A 21,939-nucleotide genomic window follows, 5' to 3' on the forward strand; every position below is an offset into this window, starting at 1 on the left:
GGAAAGCTATCAGGAGAGGGGGTGGGAAATGGAGATTGGGTGGTGGGAATTGTGTGGAATTGTACCCCTCATACCCTATGGTTTTGTTAATTAATCCTTTCTTAAATAAAAAATAAAAAAAATTAAAAAAATTATAGTTCTACTTTATATCATTTCTTGTTAGGAAAAAAATTTACCCTAAATTGAATGAATGCATTTAATTTTTTTATTAATCTGCATACATAATTTTAAGTGAACAAACAGTAGCCACCTCAGATTACTTTCACGAAACTACATAAACTCAAATTAGATTGTTTTCTTTTAATCTTGTGTTCTGAGCACTACATGAAGTGTTATTCAATACATCCACATCATTCGGGGCATACTTCTTTAATATTTTTTTATAATTTGTAGGTCCCCTATTATTTTTTATTGGCTTTTACTGATTTAATAATGATCAACAAGACCATAGGATAAGAGAGTTACAATTCCACACAGTCCCCACCACCAGAGTTCCATTTCCCATCCCTTCCATTGGAAGCTTTCATATTTTTTTACCCTCTGGGAGCATGGACCCAGGATCGTTCTGGGGTGCAGAAGGTTGAAGGTCTGGCTTCTGTAATTGCTTCTCTGCTGGGCAGGGGCATTGACATATTTCTTTTCTAATGTTCCTTATGTTACAAATGAGTGACCACTAGTGTGTCTTGAAATTAAACATGGTTTTCCCTAAGCATTTCCACTGCAAAGTCTCCCTTTATATAGCCAATTTTACTGATCCTCCTAGAAGGCGTTAGCAGTGCATCTTTTCATCTTGCAATGGTTTCATTAACACCACTTCATAATCTTCTACTTTTGATCCGTAAGTCTTTAATTTCAGAAAGAGAGATTGATGTTATGTTAAAGCTGTTATTACAATATTAGATTGAGACTAAAGCGCACTATAAAGTGACATGAAAAGTTCAAGACATCTCAGCCATGACAGATTGTACTCATTATTTAATTAAGTTCTGAAAGCTTTTAATAGAAATTTCTGACCTTATGTAAGAACCTTGCCTCATCAAGAAGTGCACAGCACTGAAAGGTTCAGTCATAAAGGTGCCTTGTTATACAAATATAATTCTGATATTTTGGAATTATAGTGCCTAAGAAGACATGAATCCTAAGACAATTCACTCATCCCTTGAGGGTTTTTCTGCTACAAGTTCTACATTTGCTTGCCTATTCTAGTGACTTTGACTCTGCCAATTTTAATAGAGTTCACTTTATCAATATATAATGTTCTCTTAATGCATATTTAATTCTTTTAAAAATATTTATTTATTTTTGTCTTGCTGAATAAAGACATTGAGGCATCAACTGCTAAACAGGAGAAAGAGGAGAAGAGAGAAACATAGCTGCAACACTGCTTCATGCTTTTGAATTTTTTTACCCTGAATATTGGGACCAAGGCCTTGAACCTGGGTCCTTGTGCATAGCAACATGTGACCTCAACCATGTGTGCCTACCCAATTAATGTGTAAGTCTTTTTCATTTGCCTGGTTTCACACACACACACACACAAAAAAAAATATATATATATATATGCATATAAAAGATTTTGCAATCTAAGTATGTGTTTTACAACAAAGTTGAAGGTGCTATATTTGATAAGGAATTCCTGGTTTTGACCTCAGTAATGGCCACAAGGAACTGAGAATACAGAGTTCTCATTACCATATGTTTACAATTTTATTTATTTATTCATTTATTTTTGCCAGCAATGTTATCTTGGTGCCTGCTCTATGAACCCACTACTTCCAGTGGCCATTTGTTCTTTCTATTTTTATCTGACAGGACAGAGAGAAATAGATATGTAGAAAGAGAGAGGAAGACACCTGCAGACCTGCTTTACCACTCTTGAAGTGTCTTCCCTGCAGGTGGGGAGCAAGGGCTTGAACAAAAGTCCTTGGGCATGTTCATATGTGCACTTAACTGAGTGTGCATGACCAGGGCCCCTGCAGTTTCAATTTTATATAAAATAGCAAGCTACCCTATAAAATGATGTTATTGCAACCAATCATAAAAAGAGTTCTAACCCTCACGTAGTTGACTTTTTTTTCCAGAATCTTTACAGATTTGCACCTGAGAATTTGAAGTTTTTAAGAACAATCTCCTTTACGGTTTTAGAGTAACTAGGTTTAATGTCATTTTCTATAATTTGAGGCAATATTTCTCTGATTTTTAAGTCATTAAGCTCTGAAATCATACACTTGAATGTCTGACTAGTGTTTCTATCACTTCCAGATATGACCTGCCATGCTCTATAAACTTTCTCAGCCTAAGTGTCCTCACATAGGAATAACAGGTGGTTGCTTCATGAAATTTATTTTGAGATGTTAGTGAATTACTACATACAGTGTAATTAACATAGTAAATAACCACAGGAAGCATCAGAAGAGTTTAGTATTATTACACCCTTGGACTTATCAAATTGTCTTGATTACATTAATGTATGTCTCTCTCTCCTTTTTTTTTTTTTCCTCCCACCAAAGTTATCACTGGGGATTGGTGCCAGTACTTTGTTTTGTTTTGTTTTTCTTTTTTATTTAATAAAGGATAAATTAACAAAACCATAGGGTAGGAGGGGTACAAATCCACACAATTCCCACCACCCAATCTCCATATCCCACCCCCTCCCCTGATAGCTTTCCCATTCTCTATCCCTCTGGGAGCATGGAACCAGGGTCATTGTGGGTTGTAGAAGGTGGAAGGTCTGGCTTCTGTAATTGCTTCCCCGCTGAACATGGGCATTTACTGGTCAGTCCATACTCCCAGTCTGCCTCTCTCTTTCCCTAGTACGGTGAGTCTCTGGGGAAGCAGAGCTCCAGGACACATTGGTGGAGTCTTCAGTCCAGGGAAACCTGGCCGGCATCCTGATGACATCTGGAACCTGGTGACTGAAAAGAGAGTTAACATACAAAGCCAAACAAATTGTTGAGCAATCATGGACCCTAAGCTTGGAATAGTGGAGAGGAAGTGTTAGCGGGATACTCACTGCAAACTCTAGTGTACTTCTGCTTTCAGGTATATATTTTGCAGTAGTTTATGGATACATGTGAACATATGCTCTCTCTCACAGAAACTGGTGTATATCTAGGTTTTGGGACTTTGTTAGAAAGTGAACCACCTGAGATGGACTTAGAGTATACTATGAAAGGAAAGGTCTCACCCGAGTAATGAAGCTGAAGGGTTGTCATTCCATATGTGAAGTCTCTGGACACAGTCTGAAGTGAAGCATGTTGAGGTGGCCATCGTTGCGTTGATTAGGTTGTGATCGGCAGATGCGAAATTATTTGATATGGATTGGGAGAGGCATACGGGAAAGCAGGCCCTATCCAAGGGTTCCAGGACTGGGGGAAGTAGGGGCTTTATAGTGGAGATGTGAGGTTCCTGCTGTCTTAGGGTTTCAAAAGACAATCGATAGTTAATGTTATCATCACATTATTTGGTAATTGGGTTATTTTGAAAAATCCTTTTGTTAGGGTTTGCTGTACAGTACCCAGTATCTTGTATATAGCTGTGCTATTGGTTGCTTCTGATCTACTTGGTCTAGCCTTTTGAGAGAGTCCGCCTATCAAATACACAGCCTATATATTAAAAAGATTCAGTCTGTGTTTTAAAAAACTTCAAGACATACAATTAATTTTCCCCCTCTCATATTAATTAACTAGTGATTTATATTACTACATTTTACTAGGAGTATACATAAACACCATTCCCACCACCCAAAGACTGTGACCCATCCCTCCCACCCACTCCCACCCCCCACTGGATCAGGAAGCTGCATGTCTACCCCTCACCACAGGGCTTTTACTTTGGTGCCCTACTTACAATTTGGTCAGGTCTTGCTTTTAGTTTCCCTTTCAGATCTTCTTAGTCAACTTCTGTTGATGAGTGGGATCATCCCATACTCATCTTTATCTTTCTGACTTAGCTCACTTAACATAATTCCTTCTAGCTCTGTCCAAGATGGGTCAGAGAAGGTGGGTTCATTGTTCTTGATAGCTGCATAGTATTCCATTGTGTATATATACCACAGCTTTCTCAGCCACTCATCTGTTGTTGGGCACCTGGGTTGTTTCCAGGTTTTAGCTATTATGAATTGTGCTGCTATGAACATAGGAGTACACACCTCTTTTTGGTTGGGTGTTATGGAATCCTTGGGGTATATCCCCAGGAGAGGAATTACTGGATCATATGGAAGGTCCATGTCTAGTCTGAGAGTTTTCCAGACTGCTCTCCACAGAGGCTGTACCAATTTACATCCCCACCAGCAATGTAAAAGGGTTCCTCTGTCTCCACAGCCTCTCCAGCATTTGTTGCTGCTATCCTTTTTGATGTATGCCATTCTTACAGGAGTGAAGTGGTATCTTAGTGTTGTCTTAATTTGCATCTCTCTGACAATCAGTGACCTAGAGCAGTTTTTCATATGTTTGTTAGCCTTTTGGATGTCCTCTGAGGTGAATGTTTTGTTCATATCCTCTGCCCATTTTTGGATGGGGTCATTGCTTTTTTGGTGCTAAGTTTGCTGAGCTCTTTATATATTTTGGTGATTAGTTTCTTGTCTGATGTATGGCATGTGAAGATCTTCTCCCATTCTGTGAGGGGTCTCTCTGTTTGTTTAATAGTTTCTTTGGATGTGCAGAAGCTTTTCAATTTGATGTAGTCCCATTGGTTTGTTTCTGCTTTAGTCTTCCTTGCAATTGGGTTTGATTCATCAAAGATGTCCTTGAGGTGTAGGTGGGAAAGTGTTTTACCAATGTTTTCCTCTAAATATTTGATTGTTTCTGGTCTGACATCCAGGTCTTTGATCCATTTGGAGTTGATTTTTGTTTCTGGTGAGATAAGGTGAATCCACTGCCCCCTGGGGCCATTTTACTCCCAACCCTTTTATTCTATTTTATTTGACAGGTGAGAGAGAAATTTTATTGGAGGGAGAAGTAAAGAGGCAGACAGAAAGACACCTGCAGTTATGCTTCACCACTCTTCAGGTGGGGAGCAGGGCCTCAAAACAGTTTCTTTCTTTAGCTGACATTCTCCTTTAATTAGTAGCTGTACAGAAAAAATAGTACACAGTGACAATGTTATGGGATGGTATGAAACACTTGTCTAACTCAGATTACCACCTCTGTATTTACACATTATTTGGTAATAAAGTACATACTGCTTTTGGGTGTGCTTATGTGCATGTGTGTTTATCTTCCTTTTTACCTTATATCCTCTGCTGCTTCTTGAAATACACCTTTTATCTCAGCACACATGAACAGATGAAGAGCTTAGCCTAGAACAATAATAGTGCCTTGCTCAACCTAGATACAGTTTATAAGGTATAGGTAAGAATATAGATATGTTTGTAGAAGAAAAGTAAATCACAAGATTTTTAAATTGCATATGTTTTAGTGATAATTACTTTTTCATAAACATATGCACATATCTTTTCTACCTAATTCACTCTGGATTTTTCCTGCTTTTCTAACTGGTAACTTAAAACATGATTGGAATTATTCATAAATTTTATTTTTACATTACAATGTATTATACACTAAACATTGCAGTTCTTCAGTGTAACTTAAAATCAACATTTTGCTAAACTATTTTTTTTAGATAGAGACAGAGAATCAGAAAGGGACAGAGAGAGAGAGAGAGAGAGAGAGAGAGAGAGAGAGAGGCACACCAATGCACCAAACATCCCTTCTGTATGGTGGGCTCTAGCTTAAATGTGATTCACACTCATAGCAAAGCAGTCCACTATCAAGTGAGCTGTTTCACTGGCCCTTCACTCAACTTCCTTCATGAAGAGAGGTTTCAGTTATAGTCAAGGCCATTTGAGTCTAATAAAATATCTAAGCAGGTTTATTGAAAGGATTTTTCTGACGAGGTTAACATTTTATTTGACCTAAGACACTTGCCTAACAAAGAGGTGACCAAAAAGATTACTGAGCTAGCCAACCAAATGCTGGTAGCACTGTCTTGCAGCTCTCGTTCTTTGCTGCTATCATTGTAGTTGAAGGGTTTAGTCACCTGGAGTCACATCTGGAAAGTTTTTGGTCAGACATGAGGTTATCTGTTTCTTTCTCACATCAGCACTTTTAAACAGCCCAGGGATTTCCTGATATTGAACTGCTTTATGTGTCACACAATTCTCATTTTTACCTGAAATTTTAAGGTTGGGTTGCTAGGTATTACCTCTGATCTATCTATGTTAAAATTCTACTCCTTTAGCCTGGGGCTCAGGGTCGATTGCATAAAACAAAGTAGAAAGTCACATATATTCCCTCTCTTTCTCTCTCTCTCTCTTCCTCTCCCTCTCCCTCTCCCCCCCGCCTCTCTCTCTCTCTCTCACACACACACACAGACACAAACAATAAAAAAAAAAAAAACCTGTGTAAGTATTTCTCAAAACAAAAATCAGCTTATTTACATAGGTAAAGAACTGGAAACAAATGTTTGTGGTATTTAGAATAATAGCAATGTCTCCATTGTGGCATGAATGGAGGTCAGGAGTAATAAAAAATAATTAATATTTGGAGTTAAAACCAGTATGTGTTATAGAAAATCTTGTTTATATGACTAAGATAATGAAATAGGTGTTATAATGAGAGATATTTTTCAGTGACCTATCCATGGAATCTTAGTGTAGGCGGTAGATCTTACAGGTGAAGAGTTCCCCAGATAGTCATTGTAATAGATTCAGTGTAAGTTAATAAGGATCATAATGGTGAGGTAAATACTGAAAATGAGGAAAATAATTCAGACATTATCAAAGTACATTCAATAGAATTAAGTAGCTGTTCATATTAGGACAGGATCATTAGCAGGATGGTAACAAGAATAATAAAGGTATATAATATTTCAAATGGGAATACATAAGAAGATTGTGGTGCTTTTATGAAAAATAAACAACACAGGAGTATTTGGTTTCTAGTGAAAATGGTGAGATCATTTTTTAGCATAATGTATTTGAAGACAGAAAATATCTATCTAGAAGCCAGTAAAATTATGATACTAGAAGCTCAAAGAATGATCAGGGAGTAGAGAGGGGCGTGTGTGTGTATGTATGTGTGTGTGTGTAATTATATATAAATAAGAGGCAGCTCTATAGTTGTTTATATGTATATAGAAATATATATATATGTTCTACACAGTAACTCCTCGATTAAGGGCCTTGATGATTCTTGGAAACCTTAACATTAAGTGAAAATATGTATAAAGAAACCAGGTCCTTGAATAATGTCATTTATTTAAACTTTAGAGCCAAGTTTGTTTCCTCACCAATATTATATCAAACAAAACTGTGTTCATGAGGTGCTGCAGGTGTGCTAACTCCCTGACCAAGATGGTAATTTTATTTTAGCTGAATAACTAAGACCCTATCATTCAGACCCTATAATATCATTTGGTCATAAATAGTATTATCACATAGTTGCCATAACTCAACATCTACTCAGAACCAATCTTAAACTAGTAGACTTATACTGTTCTCTGTGCCACTGCAACAAGTTACAACAAATTTGTTGGCTTAACGCAACATAAATGTATGCTCTCACAATTCCAGAAGCTTGATGTGTGAGATTATTTTTACTGGGCTAAAATCAAGGAGTCAGCAGTGCCACACTGTCTAGAGGTTCTGGAGGAAATCTATTGCTTGCCTCTTCCGGCTTGGTGGCCTCAACTGCTCCCTGACTTGTAATTGCATTGCTGTAGTCTCTGACTTGGGTCAGTTGCCCCTACCTTTTCTGTGTGTATTAAACCTCTCTCCAACTCTCTTTTGAATTTAGAGTACACCTAGATAATCTGGAGTAATTCCACCATTTCTAAATCTTTAATTATATCTGCAAAGACTTTGTCATATAAGGTGACATTTAGGACTCTCTGGGCCTCTTGAATCTTAATTTCCTTTCTGTTGTTCAGGTCTGGGAAGTTTTCTTTTTTTATTTCCTCTAGAATGTTTACTTCCCCTTCCTATCTTTCTAACTCTGGCAGACCCATTATACAACTGTTACTTCTTTTGAGATCATCCTATATGTCTCTGTTGTTGTTTTCAGTGTCTCTCAATCTCTTTTTGAGCACTTTTACCTCTTTCTTAGTTTCCTCTAGTTCATCCTCTGTCTGGCTAATTCTGGTTTCTGCTTCTGTTAGCCTGCTTTCCCTTCCCTCAACTTCTTTCTTCAGTTCTATTATGGTATTAGATTGTTCTGATAATTGACCTTTTAATTCTGCTATTTAAGCTTTCAGTTCTCTAATTACCTTGAGGTGGCTTGTGTTTTCCTTGAGGGTCTCATCTGTAGTTTCCCTAATTCTGATAGCACTTTCCTCCATAGTTGTCTTTATTTCTGTGATTATTAGGTTTATTATTGCTTGTATACTTTTCTTATCTGAGGTTACTTCAACTGATTTGGAGTTTATTCTGGGATCCTGTCTTGATCCATTGTGGTAGCAGTTTTATTTGCTCTTGATTTAACCATATTCTTTTATTGATGTGTTCTTTTTTATTTTTCTGTTCTGGCATTCTTCAGTTGTTGTGTTTTGAGTACAAGCCATGCTATAATAAATACCTTTATGACAAATGCAGTCACCAACCTCAGAAATTACAACAGTAGTAACTGAAGCAAAGATTGATGCAGTTCAACCAGTACCAGTTAGCCAAACAACACCTCAGGTCCAAGAAAAAAATAACAACCAAATCCAAAAGAAAAAGAAAGAGAAAGAAAAAAAGGAAAAGCAAGAATAGACAATTATGCAAATCCACTGTCCACTGTAAATTCTAGGAATAGAAAGGAGAAAGGGAAGTAGAGAAAAAAGACACACAGAGAGATTCCACTCTGAGTTAGATTTCCTCCCCAAAATAATTCACAAACGAGTATCAGTGAATTTAGAAAGCAAAAGAAGGAGGAAGCAAAAAAAGAAGACAAGAACAAGAAAAAAAAAAAATAGAGTAGTGAAAGAGTTTTTTTTTTTTTTTTTTTTAATTAGCTAGGAGGAGGGAAAAAGGAGAGTTGAGGAAAGAGGTAGAGTGAAACAAGTTCTTCTCACAATGGATAGGACACCCAGTCACCTAGCAATGGAAAAAACAACAACAGTTAATTTTGGTCAACCTGAAGAAGGAAGGGGGAAATGGACACATGTATATATAATAGTAATAATAAAACAGAGTAAAAAAAAAACCCTAACAGTCAGTGCTTGGACCAGCCAACTAGGAGCATCTGTCCAGCCCCCCGAGGGCTGGTTCTGAGATTGGGGGGAGGAGTGAGCTTCAGAAATAATCGAAAGATTTTCTTTCTTTTTCCTCCTGGCCACTGTTTTCTAACCCCATAGTGAGCTATAGGACCCCTCCTTGGTGTCAAACTTAGGACCCTTTATTTACCCTCCTACTGATGGCCCAGTATCCTACCCTCTCCAGAGAATCCTAGGTCACAAGTCGCTGCTTGTTGGAGCTCACTCCAGCAGCTGCCTCCAAGTTGTCATCTTGGCTCTGACCCCCATAAGGTGACATTTAAAGGTTCCAGGAATTACTAATACCTGGTGTCTTTTCTGTGACCACATTTTAGCCTACAATAAATCTGTTCCTTAAAGCAACTGTATAAAAAAGTACTAAATTTTGAATCCCCAATAAAATGAAATAAATAGAATTTTGAATCAAGTCTTAAGCATAATGGGAGAAAGTCTTCAAGATACACTTTAGTACCTCAGTTATAGTAGGTTTCAGAATTTCTCTTCAAGATTAATTTTGCTGTTTTCAAAGACCGAGCTATTTAATTTTTTTTTGGCCCTGCATTATGAAATTGAACTTTTCTGAGATATATGCTTTCATTTTTCACTAGCTGTGGTGAGTCCTCACCCAGCAACATCCTAATAAGAACACTTCCATAGTTCTCAAAGTGAAAAGAGGTAGCACTCACATTACATGGTATGGCAACAATAAAAAGTTAATGGGTATCACAAGAATCAAAAAAATGTGTTAGTTACACATGTAACTAATGGTCATGTCAAGATACAAAGAATATACCTTTTCTCTTCAAATTATTACTGCTTGCTTTTTCATTCCCTTTAATTCAAAGATATGATTAAGTAATGGTAGGAGATATTATAAAATATCATGAAGCACATTTTGTTATTCTCATATAAATTAAATTAGAATTTTAAATAGTTTTTACATTAAAAACAATGCATTTCCTATATGACCTTTTAATTTCAAATTTCTGTAAGAACTTAACTCATGAATTAAAAATGGTCTTCATTCCTTAGGTCACTTCATTTACAATTTACTTCTGCTCCCACCTTCATGTCCTGTTCATACTTTGATTACTTGTGAGTTACTATGCTTGTTACCCTAAGTCTAACTGCCTTGATATCCCAAAGTGCACATGGACATGTGCATGTGTTTGTCCTCTACCTCTTGTAACTAACACAATGTGTGCTGCATAGTAGGCATTCAACAAACGTTTGCCACATTAAAATGGAGCATTTTCTCCACTGAGTTCAACTATTTAATACTTAAAGCATGAATGCAGTGCTAATATTAAAGATGGATTGTTTCATTCCACTCAAGTTTCACATAACCATTCACACACCACTGAGTTTGGTACTATTAAAGGGTAATTTCCCTTCTGGGAATTGTGCCTATTGCAGACACATTTTACACATCCTGTCTTTTTTTATCATTACTAGGCAGGTAAAGAGATTAAAATTAAAATTTTCTTTTCTAAGTGTGAAGTTGTACAGGCAGACTTCATTTGGAAATTCCTGTATAGATAACATGCCCGCATCTAGAACTTTCCAGAAGTCATGTGCTATGGAGAAACTATTAACATTTAGTTTCTATACTACATTACATACCCAAATGCCTTAGAAAGTTATAATTCCCTCCTTTTGATATACATTAAATAAAAACACTATGGGACTTATCAAAAAGTCATGCTTTTGTCTAATTTTATAACTTTTAGTCAATCAAGGTAGCTTTGTTTTATTTTTCTTAATATGGCATTTTTACTGTTGATTTTAATTCATACATTTTAATAACTTAAAACAGTTTTATTCTCTCAAATAACTTCCTTTTGTACATAAAAATTTAATACTCAATAGTGTTTCAAACCTAATATAGAGAACTTAACAACAAAATTGTTTCACATACATTATCTCCTTTTTATTAAAGTCATGTAACTAGATAATTCTATTTTTATTTCTTTTTAATAGATTGAAAAATGAGAGCTGAAGAAGCTAAAAGGCCTTGTCTGCAATTCACAGGTTCACAAGAACCATGAATAGAGCCAAAATTAGAAAAAGAGTACTTGGATCCTTTAATCAGTTCTCACAATATTCAAATAAACAAACATGTCATACCATAGCTAAAGAGCCCTGACAACTTCTGCTGAACTGTAACCATTCCCACTGTGCGCAAGGAGTGTCCAAGCTTTACATGTACTAGCACATTTAATCTTTGTCACAATTCTGTAACATTTGAGATAACAGAGACCCAAAGTCAGTGAATTGCCCAAGAAGATATATGTAGTAAATTGTGAACTCAGATATTAGTCCCAACAGTCTGCTTCCTTAAGCATCATTATCATAACTGGCATTTCAGTGACAAAAATAGATTTAGTAGTACAAATGTAACTTGATAATGTCTGCTAGGACTACACTTCCTATTAATAATCATAGGGAAAGGTATCCATGAACCTGTAATCTGATGAAGTACATGATTGGAAAAGGAATTCATTTCTCTACTCTAGGAGTTATTTCTATTTATGGTTACTTTTAAATTATTATATCTAAATACTATCTGTTTATAACTTTATTTTATTTTTCCTGCTGCCCCCATTTATAATTTTATAGCCTAGAAAAATTCCTTCCTGCTGTGTCATTTTGAATTATAAAATAAAGGAACTGAATAAACAACTCCAAAGTTTAAATGACAAGGACCGACCAAAATTTAAAGGAAATATATAATCAGTACAAAGTACTTGCTTAGGGGGCTGGATGGTGGTGGACCCACTTAAAAGCACATAAAGCGAAAGGACCTGCCAACGACCTGGGTTTGAGCCCTTGACTAAAAAAATTAAAAAAAAAAAAAAAAGGAAAAAAATCTGCTGGAATCAGCAGATTCATAGTACTGGTACCAAGCACCAGTGATAACCCTGGTGGCAATTAACAAAAAAAAGAGGGAGGAGGGGTGGAGGAGGAGGAGAATACTTGTTTAAAATGACCAGACAAAATTCAAATCCCAATCTTCCAAGTTTGTTACCACACTGAAAAAAAAGGGAACTTAAAATGTATATGGTATGTGTGTGTATCTATGTGTACGTAGTGTACTTTAAAAAAAAAGGGGGGGAGTCGGGCGGTAAAGCAGCGGGTTAAGCTCATGCACGTGGCACAAAGCACAAGGACCTGCATAAGGATCCCATTTAGAGCCCCTGGCTCCCCACCTGCAGGGGAGTTGCTTCACAAGCAGTGAAGCAGGCCTCCAGGTGTTTATCTTTTTCTCCCCCTCTATCTTCCTCTTCTCTCTCCATTTCTGTGTCATATTAAAAAAAAAACACAAAAAATGACATCAATAACTACAACAATAAAAACAACAAGGGCAACAAAAGGAAATAAATAAATTTAAATTTTTTAAAAATAATGGTTGTAGAGAGGCAGGACTAAGAAATGGACTTGCAAGTTTTTCCAGATTTGGCTTTAAATCCCCCTGAAATGCTATCAACTTCTAGATGAAAATCATGCTCTTCTTAATAACAAATGGACAAATGAAAGTGAAATATTTAATTGCCCAAATACTTGAAGAATCCCTTTAAAAAAATATATTTATTTATTTATTTATTTATTCCCTTTTGTTGCACTTGTTGTTTTATTGTTGTAGTCGTTAGATAGGACAGAGAGAAATGGAGAGAGGAGGGGAAGAGAGAGACGGGGAGAGAAAGAGAGACACCTACAGACCTGCTTCACCATTTGTGAAGGGACTCCCCTGCAGGTAGGAAGCCTGGGGCTCAAACCAGGATCCTTACACAGGTCCTTGGGCTTTGTGCCTCCTGTGCTTAACCCACTGCACTACTGCCCGACTCCCCCATGAAGAATCTAAGTACATATTATATTTGTGAACGCTCTTTTTAAAGTTAAATCTTCAGTAGATACAAGATTTGCCTGTTCATTCCTTTATAGCTTACTCTTCAATACTTAATAATGTGTTTCTTTATGTAATGAAAGAAAATTCAGCTGATACTGCTTCTCATATTATATTTCTCATTTTATTTTCTTATACTGTGTCTGATTAATGCTCTGATTTATAAAGTGAAGTACCTTTGGAAAGATCATTTTGGTATATATTTGGTTCTATCACTAGCTAAGGAAGTGTCTGACAGCTGTGATGCTCCCTTGCATGCAGGACTAAATGTTATTTACATTATCATTCATGTTGTGCTTAAGGCATTTCAAGTGTCTCTGGATCATTGAATGAAATGATGTAAAATTAAAGTTTTAAATTATCCCTTTAAGCCTACAATTAGCAGATATCTGCAAGAAAACTAGACAACTAGAATAAATTATTATTTCCCTAAATTCATTTGTTTTTCTTAAATTCAATGTTATGAAACATATTTTTATTATTGTATTTTAGTCCAATTTGAATCCAGTAAATTATAGTAAAATATGTTTAATAGCAATAGTAGTATTTAACATATCATACATTATAAAAAATTATAGCATAATAAAGAAGACTGTCTGATAAACCCTACACAGAGAATGTCACAGCATTTTGCATTCAGAAGAGTAGATAATAGCCAGAAAGATATGAAGCAATGGTGCGTAAGATTTCTATGTGAAAGATTCCAGCTTTGATTCCTGGCACCGCCAACAGTCAAAATGGTGGATAAAATAAAGTTATGTATTGTAATAATATGCTTATTAAGTCGTAATAGAAACATCTAAACCAATTTGATCTCCAGACTAGAAGTTGACCTTGTTTGAAGATAGGTTGTTAAGTAGGAGTAGTGAAAATGAAAGTGTGTCTTTGCTCAGTTTTCTAAATATTTCTATCTGCTTTAAGTTACTTGTTTAACAAAAGCTCTTAAAATAATAATCAATCATCTTTTCATCATTCTTTTATTTTTTTCATGAAGTCCAAAGTCTGCAGTGGTAATACTGGTTTTCCACGCACTTTAAAAACTTGATATTATACTAGAAAATTGACTATATTTCTAATCTATTTTTAAAATAAAAGTTAGGAGAGATAGGTGATATAAACAATAACAAATCACATGGAGAAAGAAAGAAAAATAAAGTTAATATCAAGAGTCAAATAGTACTCAGTGATGTAAGATGCACCTTCCCAGAAATTTACAGCAACTTAATACCTTTTTTTCCCCCTATCTCTTTGTTCTCACCCATGTCCTCACCCACTTGTAGTTAAATAGAGTGATTCTGTGAGCCTCACTGGAATGAAGATATTTTCATACTTACTGTGTTTCCCCTCAACCTTATAATGGCTGCTGTCACATAGTGGGTAATCAAGACAATTTCACCAGGTAGACTGACTAAAGTCTTCCTTGATCTTCCACTATACACTCTAAGAATAATTACTTTCTATCACAAATATATTTCAATACATTGTATTATGAATTTTCTGGAGGTGTGGGGCCTATAAATAGAAGAGGGCTTAGTTCTGTGAAGTTGCAATCACTCTGTATATGATTATATATAATTTATTTTGCTAACACTGACTTACTCCTATTGTAGTCACTAAGGATGTTTTTTCCATCACTGAGGGAAAAAAAATGAAGCATTTGTTTGAGTAGTACCTATGATTCATTGGTCTATGTATCTTTCACTTTGATGTCATTATTTTTCTGCCTGGGTATATCTCTCTAGTGCTCTGTCCTCCTATTAACAGGAAATGAGTTTTCACCACTCATTTTTTCTTAAATATAAATTGGTTTTCCCAGATGTTTGCAGCTTAATTCTATAGTCATTATTGGGACTGAAATTAGTAGATTTCTCTATAGGCATTTCTGGTTAATATAATGCAGAAAATTGACAGGTTGAAAAAAAACACATTTAAATTCTATGCTTCACTCAGCTGGCAGTCATTTTGCTAGCATGGGATCACATAAAAATATCAGGTAGACAGATGCTACAACTCCTCCATCTTTGCTGACCTCCACATAAACACATACATACAAACCCTTCATTAAACTTAGAATCTCCAGAGATAATCCTGAACATATGTACAATAAAAAATGAAATAGTATGAACTCTCATTTTAAAGAATAATTGTACTAGACCTCTTGTGTGATATTTTATTTCATCTCAAAATATATGAGTAAAGTACCCAGTTTTTCAGGTGTATAAATTAAGAAAAGGATTATCTTGTTCAAGGCATAGGACTATTTGCCAGAGTTAAATTTGATTCAGATCAGTTAGATTCCAAACTAATTCTTCAGTACTATTGCCACCAAAATCTCATCCTATAAGTAGCAACCCTTTAATTAATGCAAATGATTAAAATATTATTGAGGTGGTTAATGTTTTACAGTGGGGCCATTACCACATGCATATAATGTCATTATGCATCCAGCCCCCACAGTTATCTTCCATCTCCCCCAACCTCCCCCCTTTCCCCAGAGTTCCTTGCTTTGATGCAATACACCATGGTCCAGTTTATGTTTCACTGTCTTTTCTTACTCCTTATCCCTAATTGTTAGGTCCCACATATAAGTGAGATCATTCTTAGGTATTTGTCGTCTTTTTGGTGGATCTCACTTAATGATGTCTTCCAGTTTCATTCAAGATGACACAAAAAAGATGACTCCACCATTTTTAACAGCTGAATAGCATTCCATTATGTCTGTATACCAGGTTTTTTAGCCTCTCATCTATTATTGCACATCTGGGTTAATTCCAAGTTTTGATGATTATAAATGAGCTTCTCTGAACATACGTAGACATAGATCCTCTTCTGATAAATGTTTCATTTGGATAAATCCCTAGGAGAGGAATTGTTAGGTCATACGGTAGGTCTATTTTCTAGTGTTCTGAGACATCTCCAAACTGTCTACCATAAGGGTTGGACCAATTTATACTCCCACCAGCAATGCAAGAGTGTTCCTTTTTTTCACCACATTTGGAATGATTCCTGGAAGAAAGAGAAGATATCCAACAGAGTCATTTGAGAGAAGCAAAGAATTGAAGGTTTAAAACAGTGTCAGCAATACAAAGGCATTATTAATGATAACACCTGTAACTCTTCAGCTGCAGTTCTTAATGGAATCTAGAGAGAGAAGTAATGATTGCAGTGGGATGGGGGAGGGTGGAGAATGCAAGAGGAATATGGAAAGAAATGCTGGCCAGTGGTGTTCCTCTTGGGTCAGAGACACAGCCTGGGTGGGATGAAAGCATGTCACTGTCAGTCTTTACCATTGGCCAATTAGAAGCCAGAAGGCAAGGTAACCTACTAAATATAGTTATGTCCATCAATCAATAAGGATAGAGGAGAGACAAGAAAGGTTTTGGGGGGTCGGACAATGTCACACCCAGTTAAGTGCACCTATCATCATGTGCAAGGATCTGGGTTTGGGTCCTTGCTCCCCATCTGCAAGGGGGACCCTTCGTGAGTAGTGAAACAGGTCTGCAGATGTCTTTCCTTCCTCCTGTCTGCCCCACCTCATTTACTCTCTCCTGTCAAATGAAATAGAAAAGAAAAAAATAATGGCTTCCAGGAGTGGTGGTTTGTAGTGCTGGTACTGAACCCCAGTGATAACCCTTATGGCAATAAAGAGAGGGGAGAGAGAAGAAGGGAGGGAGGGAGGGACGGAGGGAGGGCGGGATAGAGAGAGAGAGAGAGAGAGAGAGGGCCTTTAGGTAATCCAAGATCTCTTGTGACTTAGGAAATGGGACTGTGGTAAAGTTCTGAATTTACAAGCTCAAGGTCAAGTCTCTAGTACCACATGTACCATAGTGATGTTCTGTTGTCTTTCTCACTTTCTTCCTCTTTCTCTTTTCCAATCTACCACTCATGAAATAAAATGAACATTAAAAAATGCATCTCCCCATTTTCTTTTCTCTACCTACTCCTATACTCTCTTTAACATAAAAGAAAATAGTAGAGATTTTAAACTGTGTTTATTTTTTAGTTGTGTTTGGAATGTTTCAGTGCTTTTTCTCATTGATTACAAGCATCAACATTTAGTCTAGCTTGCAGACAAGGGAAGTTGGAATACTGGTTTATACTTTCTGCCAAATAGGCAGTTATTCTTTAATGTTTGGGGTTTTTCTTATTTGATCATTCTTTGGTTATGTTCATGAAGACATACAAAAAATGAGATTATTGGGAGTCGGGCTGTAGCGCAGTGGGTTAAGTGCAAGAACCTGCATAAGGATCCTGGTTCGAGCTCTCCTGCTCCCCACCTGTAGAGGAGTCGCTTCACAGGTGGTGAAGTAGGTCTGCAGGTGTCTATCTTTCTCTACCCTTATCTATCTTCCCCTTGTCCCTCCATTTCTCTGTCCTATCCGACAAAGATGACATCAACAACAAAAATAATAACTATAACAACAATAAAAAACAAAAGGGGCAACAAAAGGGAAAATAAATAAAAATATTAAAAGTTTTTTAAATGAGATTATTTCTATTATTCTGTTATATCAGTTTGCACAAGTGTATACAATGTAGTCATGAATATACTGCATATAGTAGAAGCTTGTATCAAAAGTATTTTTAGGGGGAAAGATAGTTTTATTGGTTTGTTTCACCATCTCTGGAGAAATGCCTACTAATATTGGTTCTTAATATACGTCATATAAACTGAGAAAAAACTCACTGAAATCACCTGAATCAATGAAAGAACCTGGCAGCCAGTTGGCATGTCTTTAAAGAAGGCTGTTTGGAATTAAGACTAAGATCTTAATCTAAAGCTTTCAAGGTAATTCTATTATGCCACTAAAAAAAATATATAAAATATAAAGTTGAGACCTTATAAAACTGACACATTTTTTTCATATCTGGCTGCACTGAACCCCCTGAACATTTGCTTAAAAATACTAATGTGCTGCCATTCTGATTTATATACTTCTTAATAAAACTTGACTATAAGAAAACAGTTGAGCAATATATTTACGAATAGTTGGACTCCAGTTAATTAAGATTTCATGATAGTTCTGGGCATGGGGAGTGTTCAATAAATGCTAAGTGGAGATCTTACTTCCACATCAGAGTCAAAGAAAATAAAATATGTTCCTTCCTGTAAATAAACTGTGTATTTGAAATAATTATCTTGGCAAGCTACCACTTTCTGACAATTCTCTTCTGAAATAATTCACTTCATGTGGTAAGTCATGTATTTTAAGAAAGTACTGTATTTTCAACGAAGTATACAACCATACATCTTCTAGCACTTTCATAATTTTCTCTAAGGAAATAGACTGGAAACAAGATTAATAGACAGAATAAGATTTTAACCAACTTCCCATTTGGAAGCATAAATGATGCTATTGCTCCTCTGGGCCTAGAGAATGCTGCTAAGTTGTAAAAATAAAATAATACTTCTCTGCTTTTACAATGGCAAAACATATACACAAATCATACCTAGTACCAGAAGATAGAATAGAAACAATTGTTCAATGAAACACATAGGGAACTAGCAAAATATTCACTAGTGGTATCTTTCGTGGATTGAGGGACAGATAATTACAACATATACCTTTATGGCATAAAGTCGTGGATAATCTATTTGGAAGAGATGTTCATTAAGCAAAGCTACTGAACTGTAGTGCTATAAATATTTAATTGACATATTTAATCTTTCAAATATATATTAGAAGTACTAGGTTAAATAGCTCAGATATAAACTAGCAAAGCATATGGGATTTTCTTAAGATGATATTGGTAGGAATATCAGATGATCTCTCATAGAAGGAACTTAAGAAACGAGGACAGAAAGGGAAAATACAAAGTAAAAGTTGGACTGGATTTGGTGTAAGACACCAAAGCAAAGGACATTGGGAAGGGAGTGCAGAGGGGACCTTGGTGGGGAAGCTCTGAGGTTCTAGAGCATGAGAATGGGGGGTGAGAGTGTCTTTTTTTAAAGAAAGGATTAATTAACAAAACCATAGGGTAGGAGGGGTACAATTCCACACAATTCCCACCACCCAATCTCCATATCCCACGCCCTTCCCTGATAGCTTTCCCATTCTCTATCCCTCTGGGAGCATGGAACCAGGGTCATTGTGGGTTGCAGAAGGTAGAAGGTCTGGTTTCTGTAATTGCTTCCCCGCTGAACATGGGTGTTGACTGGTTGGTCGATACTCCCAGTCTGCCTCTCTCTTTCCCTAGTAGGGTGGGTCTCTGGGGAAGCGGAGCTCCAGGACACATTGGTGGGGTCTTCAGTCTAGGGAAGCCTGGCCGGCATCCTGATGACATCTAGAACTTTTCAGACATCTATAACAGAAAGATAAGAAATTGTACCTATTTGTCAAGAACTGTACTATAATCCTTTAACTTTCCAATAGAATGATTTTTATAAAGAAATAGAAAATATGGTGTAAGTTAACTTTTTTATATCTTATTCAAATGTTATACTCCTTTTTTTTTTCTTTTCTCTTTTAGGACCACCTCAGAAAATAGTGTCACCTAAACAAGAGCATGAAGATAGAAAACATGACAAAATAACAGATAAAGGAAGCGAAAGTGGGACTTCTTGCAATGAGCTTTCCACTTCTAGTTGTGACAGTCACTCAGAGGCAAGCACACCCCAAGAAAACCCACCCAATGCCCAGCAGGCAACAAATCATCAACCTAACACCTTAACACTGGATCGCCCTTCCAAAAAAGCCCCTGTGCAATGGATGCCCCCACCGGACAAACGCAGAAACAGTGAACTCTTTCAGACCCTCATCAGCAAGTCCCGTGAAACAAATCTTTCCAAAAAGAAAGTCTGTGAGAAGCTAAGTGTGGAAGAAGAAATGAAGAAATGTATTCAAGATTTTAAAAAAATCCACATTCCTGATTATTTTCCAGAGCGCAAACGGCAGTGGCAATCTGAACTGTTACAGAAGTATGGGTTATAGTAATTATCACATCCCTGCAGTATTGCAATGACAGTAAATGTTTCCTACAGTGTTACCACCTGGATGTGTCCCAATAATGGTCAGTGTAATTATTGCTGCTCTTCATTTTTGTGAACAGTGTATGTGGAACAGTAGTTTCTTTCCTTATTTTTGTTGTGGTTTTTAAAAGAAAACGTTGACTCAAAATGATGTATCTGATTCATACTATTTTGCAAGAATGAAAGTAAAATGTGCATGGTCAAGAACCTTAGAATCTTGATTTTTGAACTGTGGTCAACTGGATATGTCTGTCATTTTGTAACTCACCACAATTAAGTCATTGTATCACTTCAACTGAAATGACAACATTTATAAAGCAACATCAAGTTAAATTTTAGATGATGGTGTTAGGACCCAAATTCAAAACTGTTTAAATGTTAATGCAATAAAAACAAGCATTATTTTTGCATGAGTTCAATGTTACAAATAAATCATAAGACATGAGAAAGATCTGTCTGCTGCTTGGAAAAGAAAAAAAACAGTCAAACGTGTTTCAGACAAAACCTATAACTATAAGCTGTCTAGGAAATTGAATTTTCTTTGTTCTCGATCTGTGATTTTGTGTGTGTGTGTGTGTGTATGTATAGGTATTCTGATGTTAAGATGATGTAAATATGCCTTATACTATTGTGTTATGGCACTGACATTCATCTATAATTGCTAGTCATGATTATTTCTGTGAAATGAGTCCTTACATCAGGCTGTGAAATTTGGTATAACAGTGCTCTGAAAGATGCTATTATCATGTTAATCAACATAACGAGGGAAATGGTAAAGAGCTTTGTGTATTTATTAAAAAAGGAAAAGACATTAGAATTCCTTGATTTTTACTGACTCTTCTTCAAATATGTTCAACAATGACATTGGCTTCAATTTTCCTTTAAAATTCCAAACTAGTAGAAGATGATATATTCATCCTTACTGCTGACAAGTTAGAATTTTAGTATAATTCAAAATGAAGATAGAGACAGATTGAAATTGCCTTGGTATTAATTAATAAATTGTGATCCCACAAGAGAGTAGTACTTCAACTGAGAACATAGTAAAGTTTTATTTTAGCTGACAACCAGATTGAAAGCTTCTCCAAAAGCAATTGGGAAGCTGCCTCTTAGAAACTAAGACACAAAAAAATGTCAATAGTAAGCTAAAAGGTCAATCTAAATGACAAGAGAATTCTTCCTGGCTGCATTTGTGAACACAAGCTTTATTAAGGCACACAACTCTTTGGCTTCAGCATCTGCATCAGCATCAGCATCACCACACACACACAAAAGTGTATAGTATCATGAAATTGTACTGGAGAAGAGACTGAGAGTAAAATACCATCAAGAATTATAGAGCTCATGCTCTTTTTGTGGTTACTTGAAAAAGAAGTTGAGCAGCATTTGTGGTAGCATTTCTGTCTAAATAATATATAGCAAGATAAGCATTATTAAAGATTAAAAGCCTGGGGGCAAGCCCATAGCACAATGGGTTAAGCACACATGGCACAAAGTGCAAGGACTGGCTTAAGGATCCCAGTTCAAGCTCCTGGCTCCCCACCTGCAGAGGAGGTGCTTCACAGATGGTGAAGCAGGTCTGCTGGTATCTCTCCCCCGCTCTGTCTTCCCCTTTCTCCATTTCTCTCTGTCCTATCCAACAATGATTACATCAATAACAACAACAATAAAAAAATATTAAAATCCCCACTCCACTATGTGTCTTTAAATCTCTATCGTATAAAAGAAGACATGGTCAGATATATGGTATTTAGAAAAAGAGCTGACTCAAATTCTGCATTTCATCTTGAGAAACTTGGTAGTCCTGAAGCTGACAAAGTTTGATGAATCAATA

At 36.2% G+C, this 21,939-nt stretch overlaps 1 protein-coding gene across 2 annotated transcripts in view; it reads left to right on the forward strand.

Moving 5' to 3' along the window:
* The window catches only part of KCTD8 (potassium channel tetramerization domain containing 8), a 224,859-nt gene extending 203,929 nt beyond the window's left edge, over positions 1–20,930 (forward strand). For both annotated transcript variants that reach the window (XM_060188106.1, XM_007539670.3), the window contains one exon: positions 19,607–20,930. In XM_060188106.1, the coding sequence (XP_060044089.1) occupies positions 19,607–20,067 (461 nt within the window). In that variant the 3' untranslated portion in view covers positions 20,068–20,930. The remainder of the gene's footprint in view (positions 1–19,606) is intronic.
* The last annotated feature ends 1,009 nt before the right edge of the window (positions 20,931–21,939 follow it).

The sequence above is a fragment of the Erinaceus europaeus genome, chromosome 3 (assembly GCF_950295315.1).
Source record: "Erinaceus europaeus chromosome 3, mEriEur2.1, whole genome shotgun sequence".
Taxonomy (NCBI): Eukaryota; Metazoa; Chordata; class Mammalia; order Eulipotyphla; family Erinaceidae; genus Erinaceus; species Erinaceus europaeus.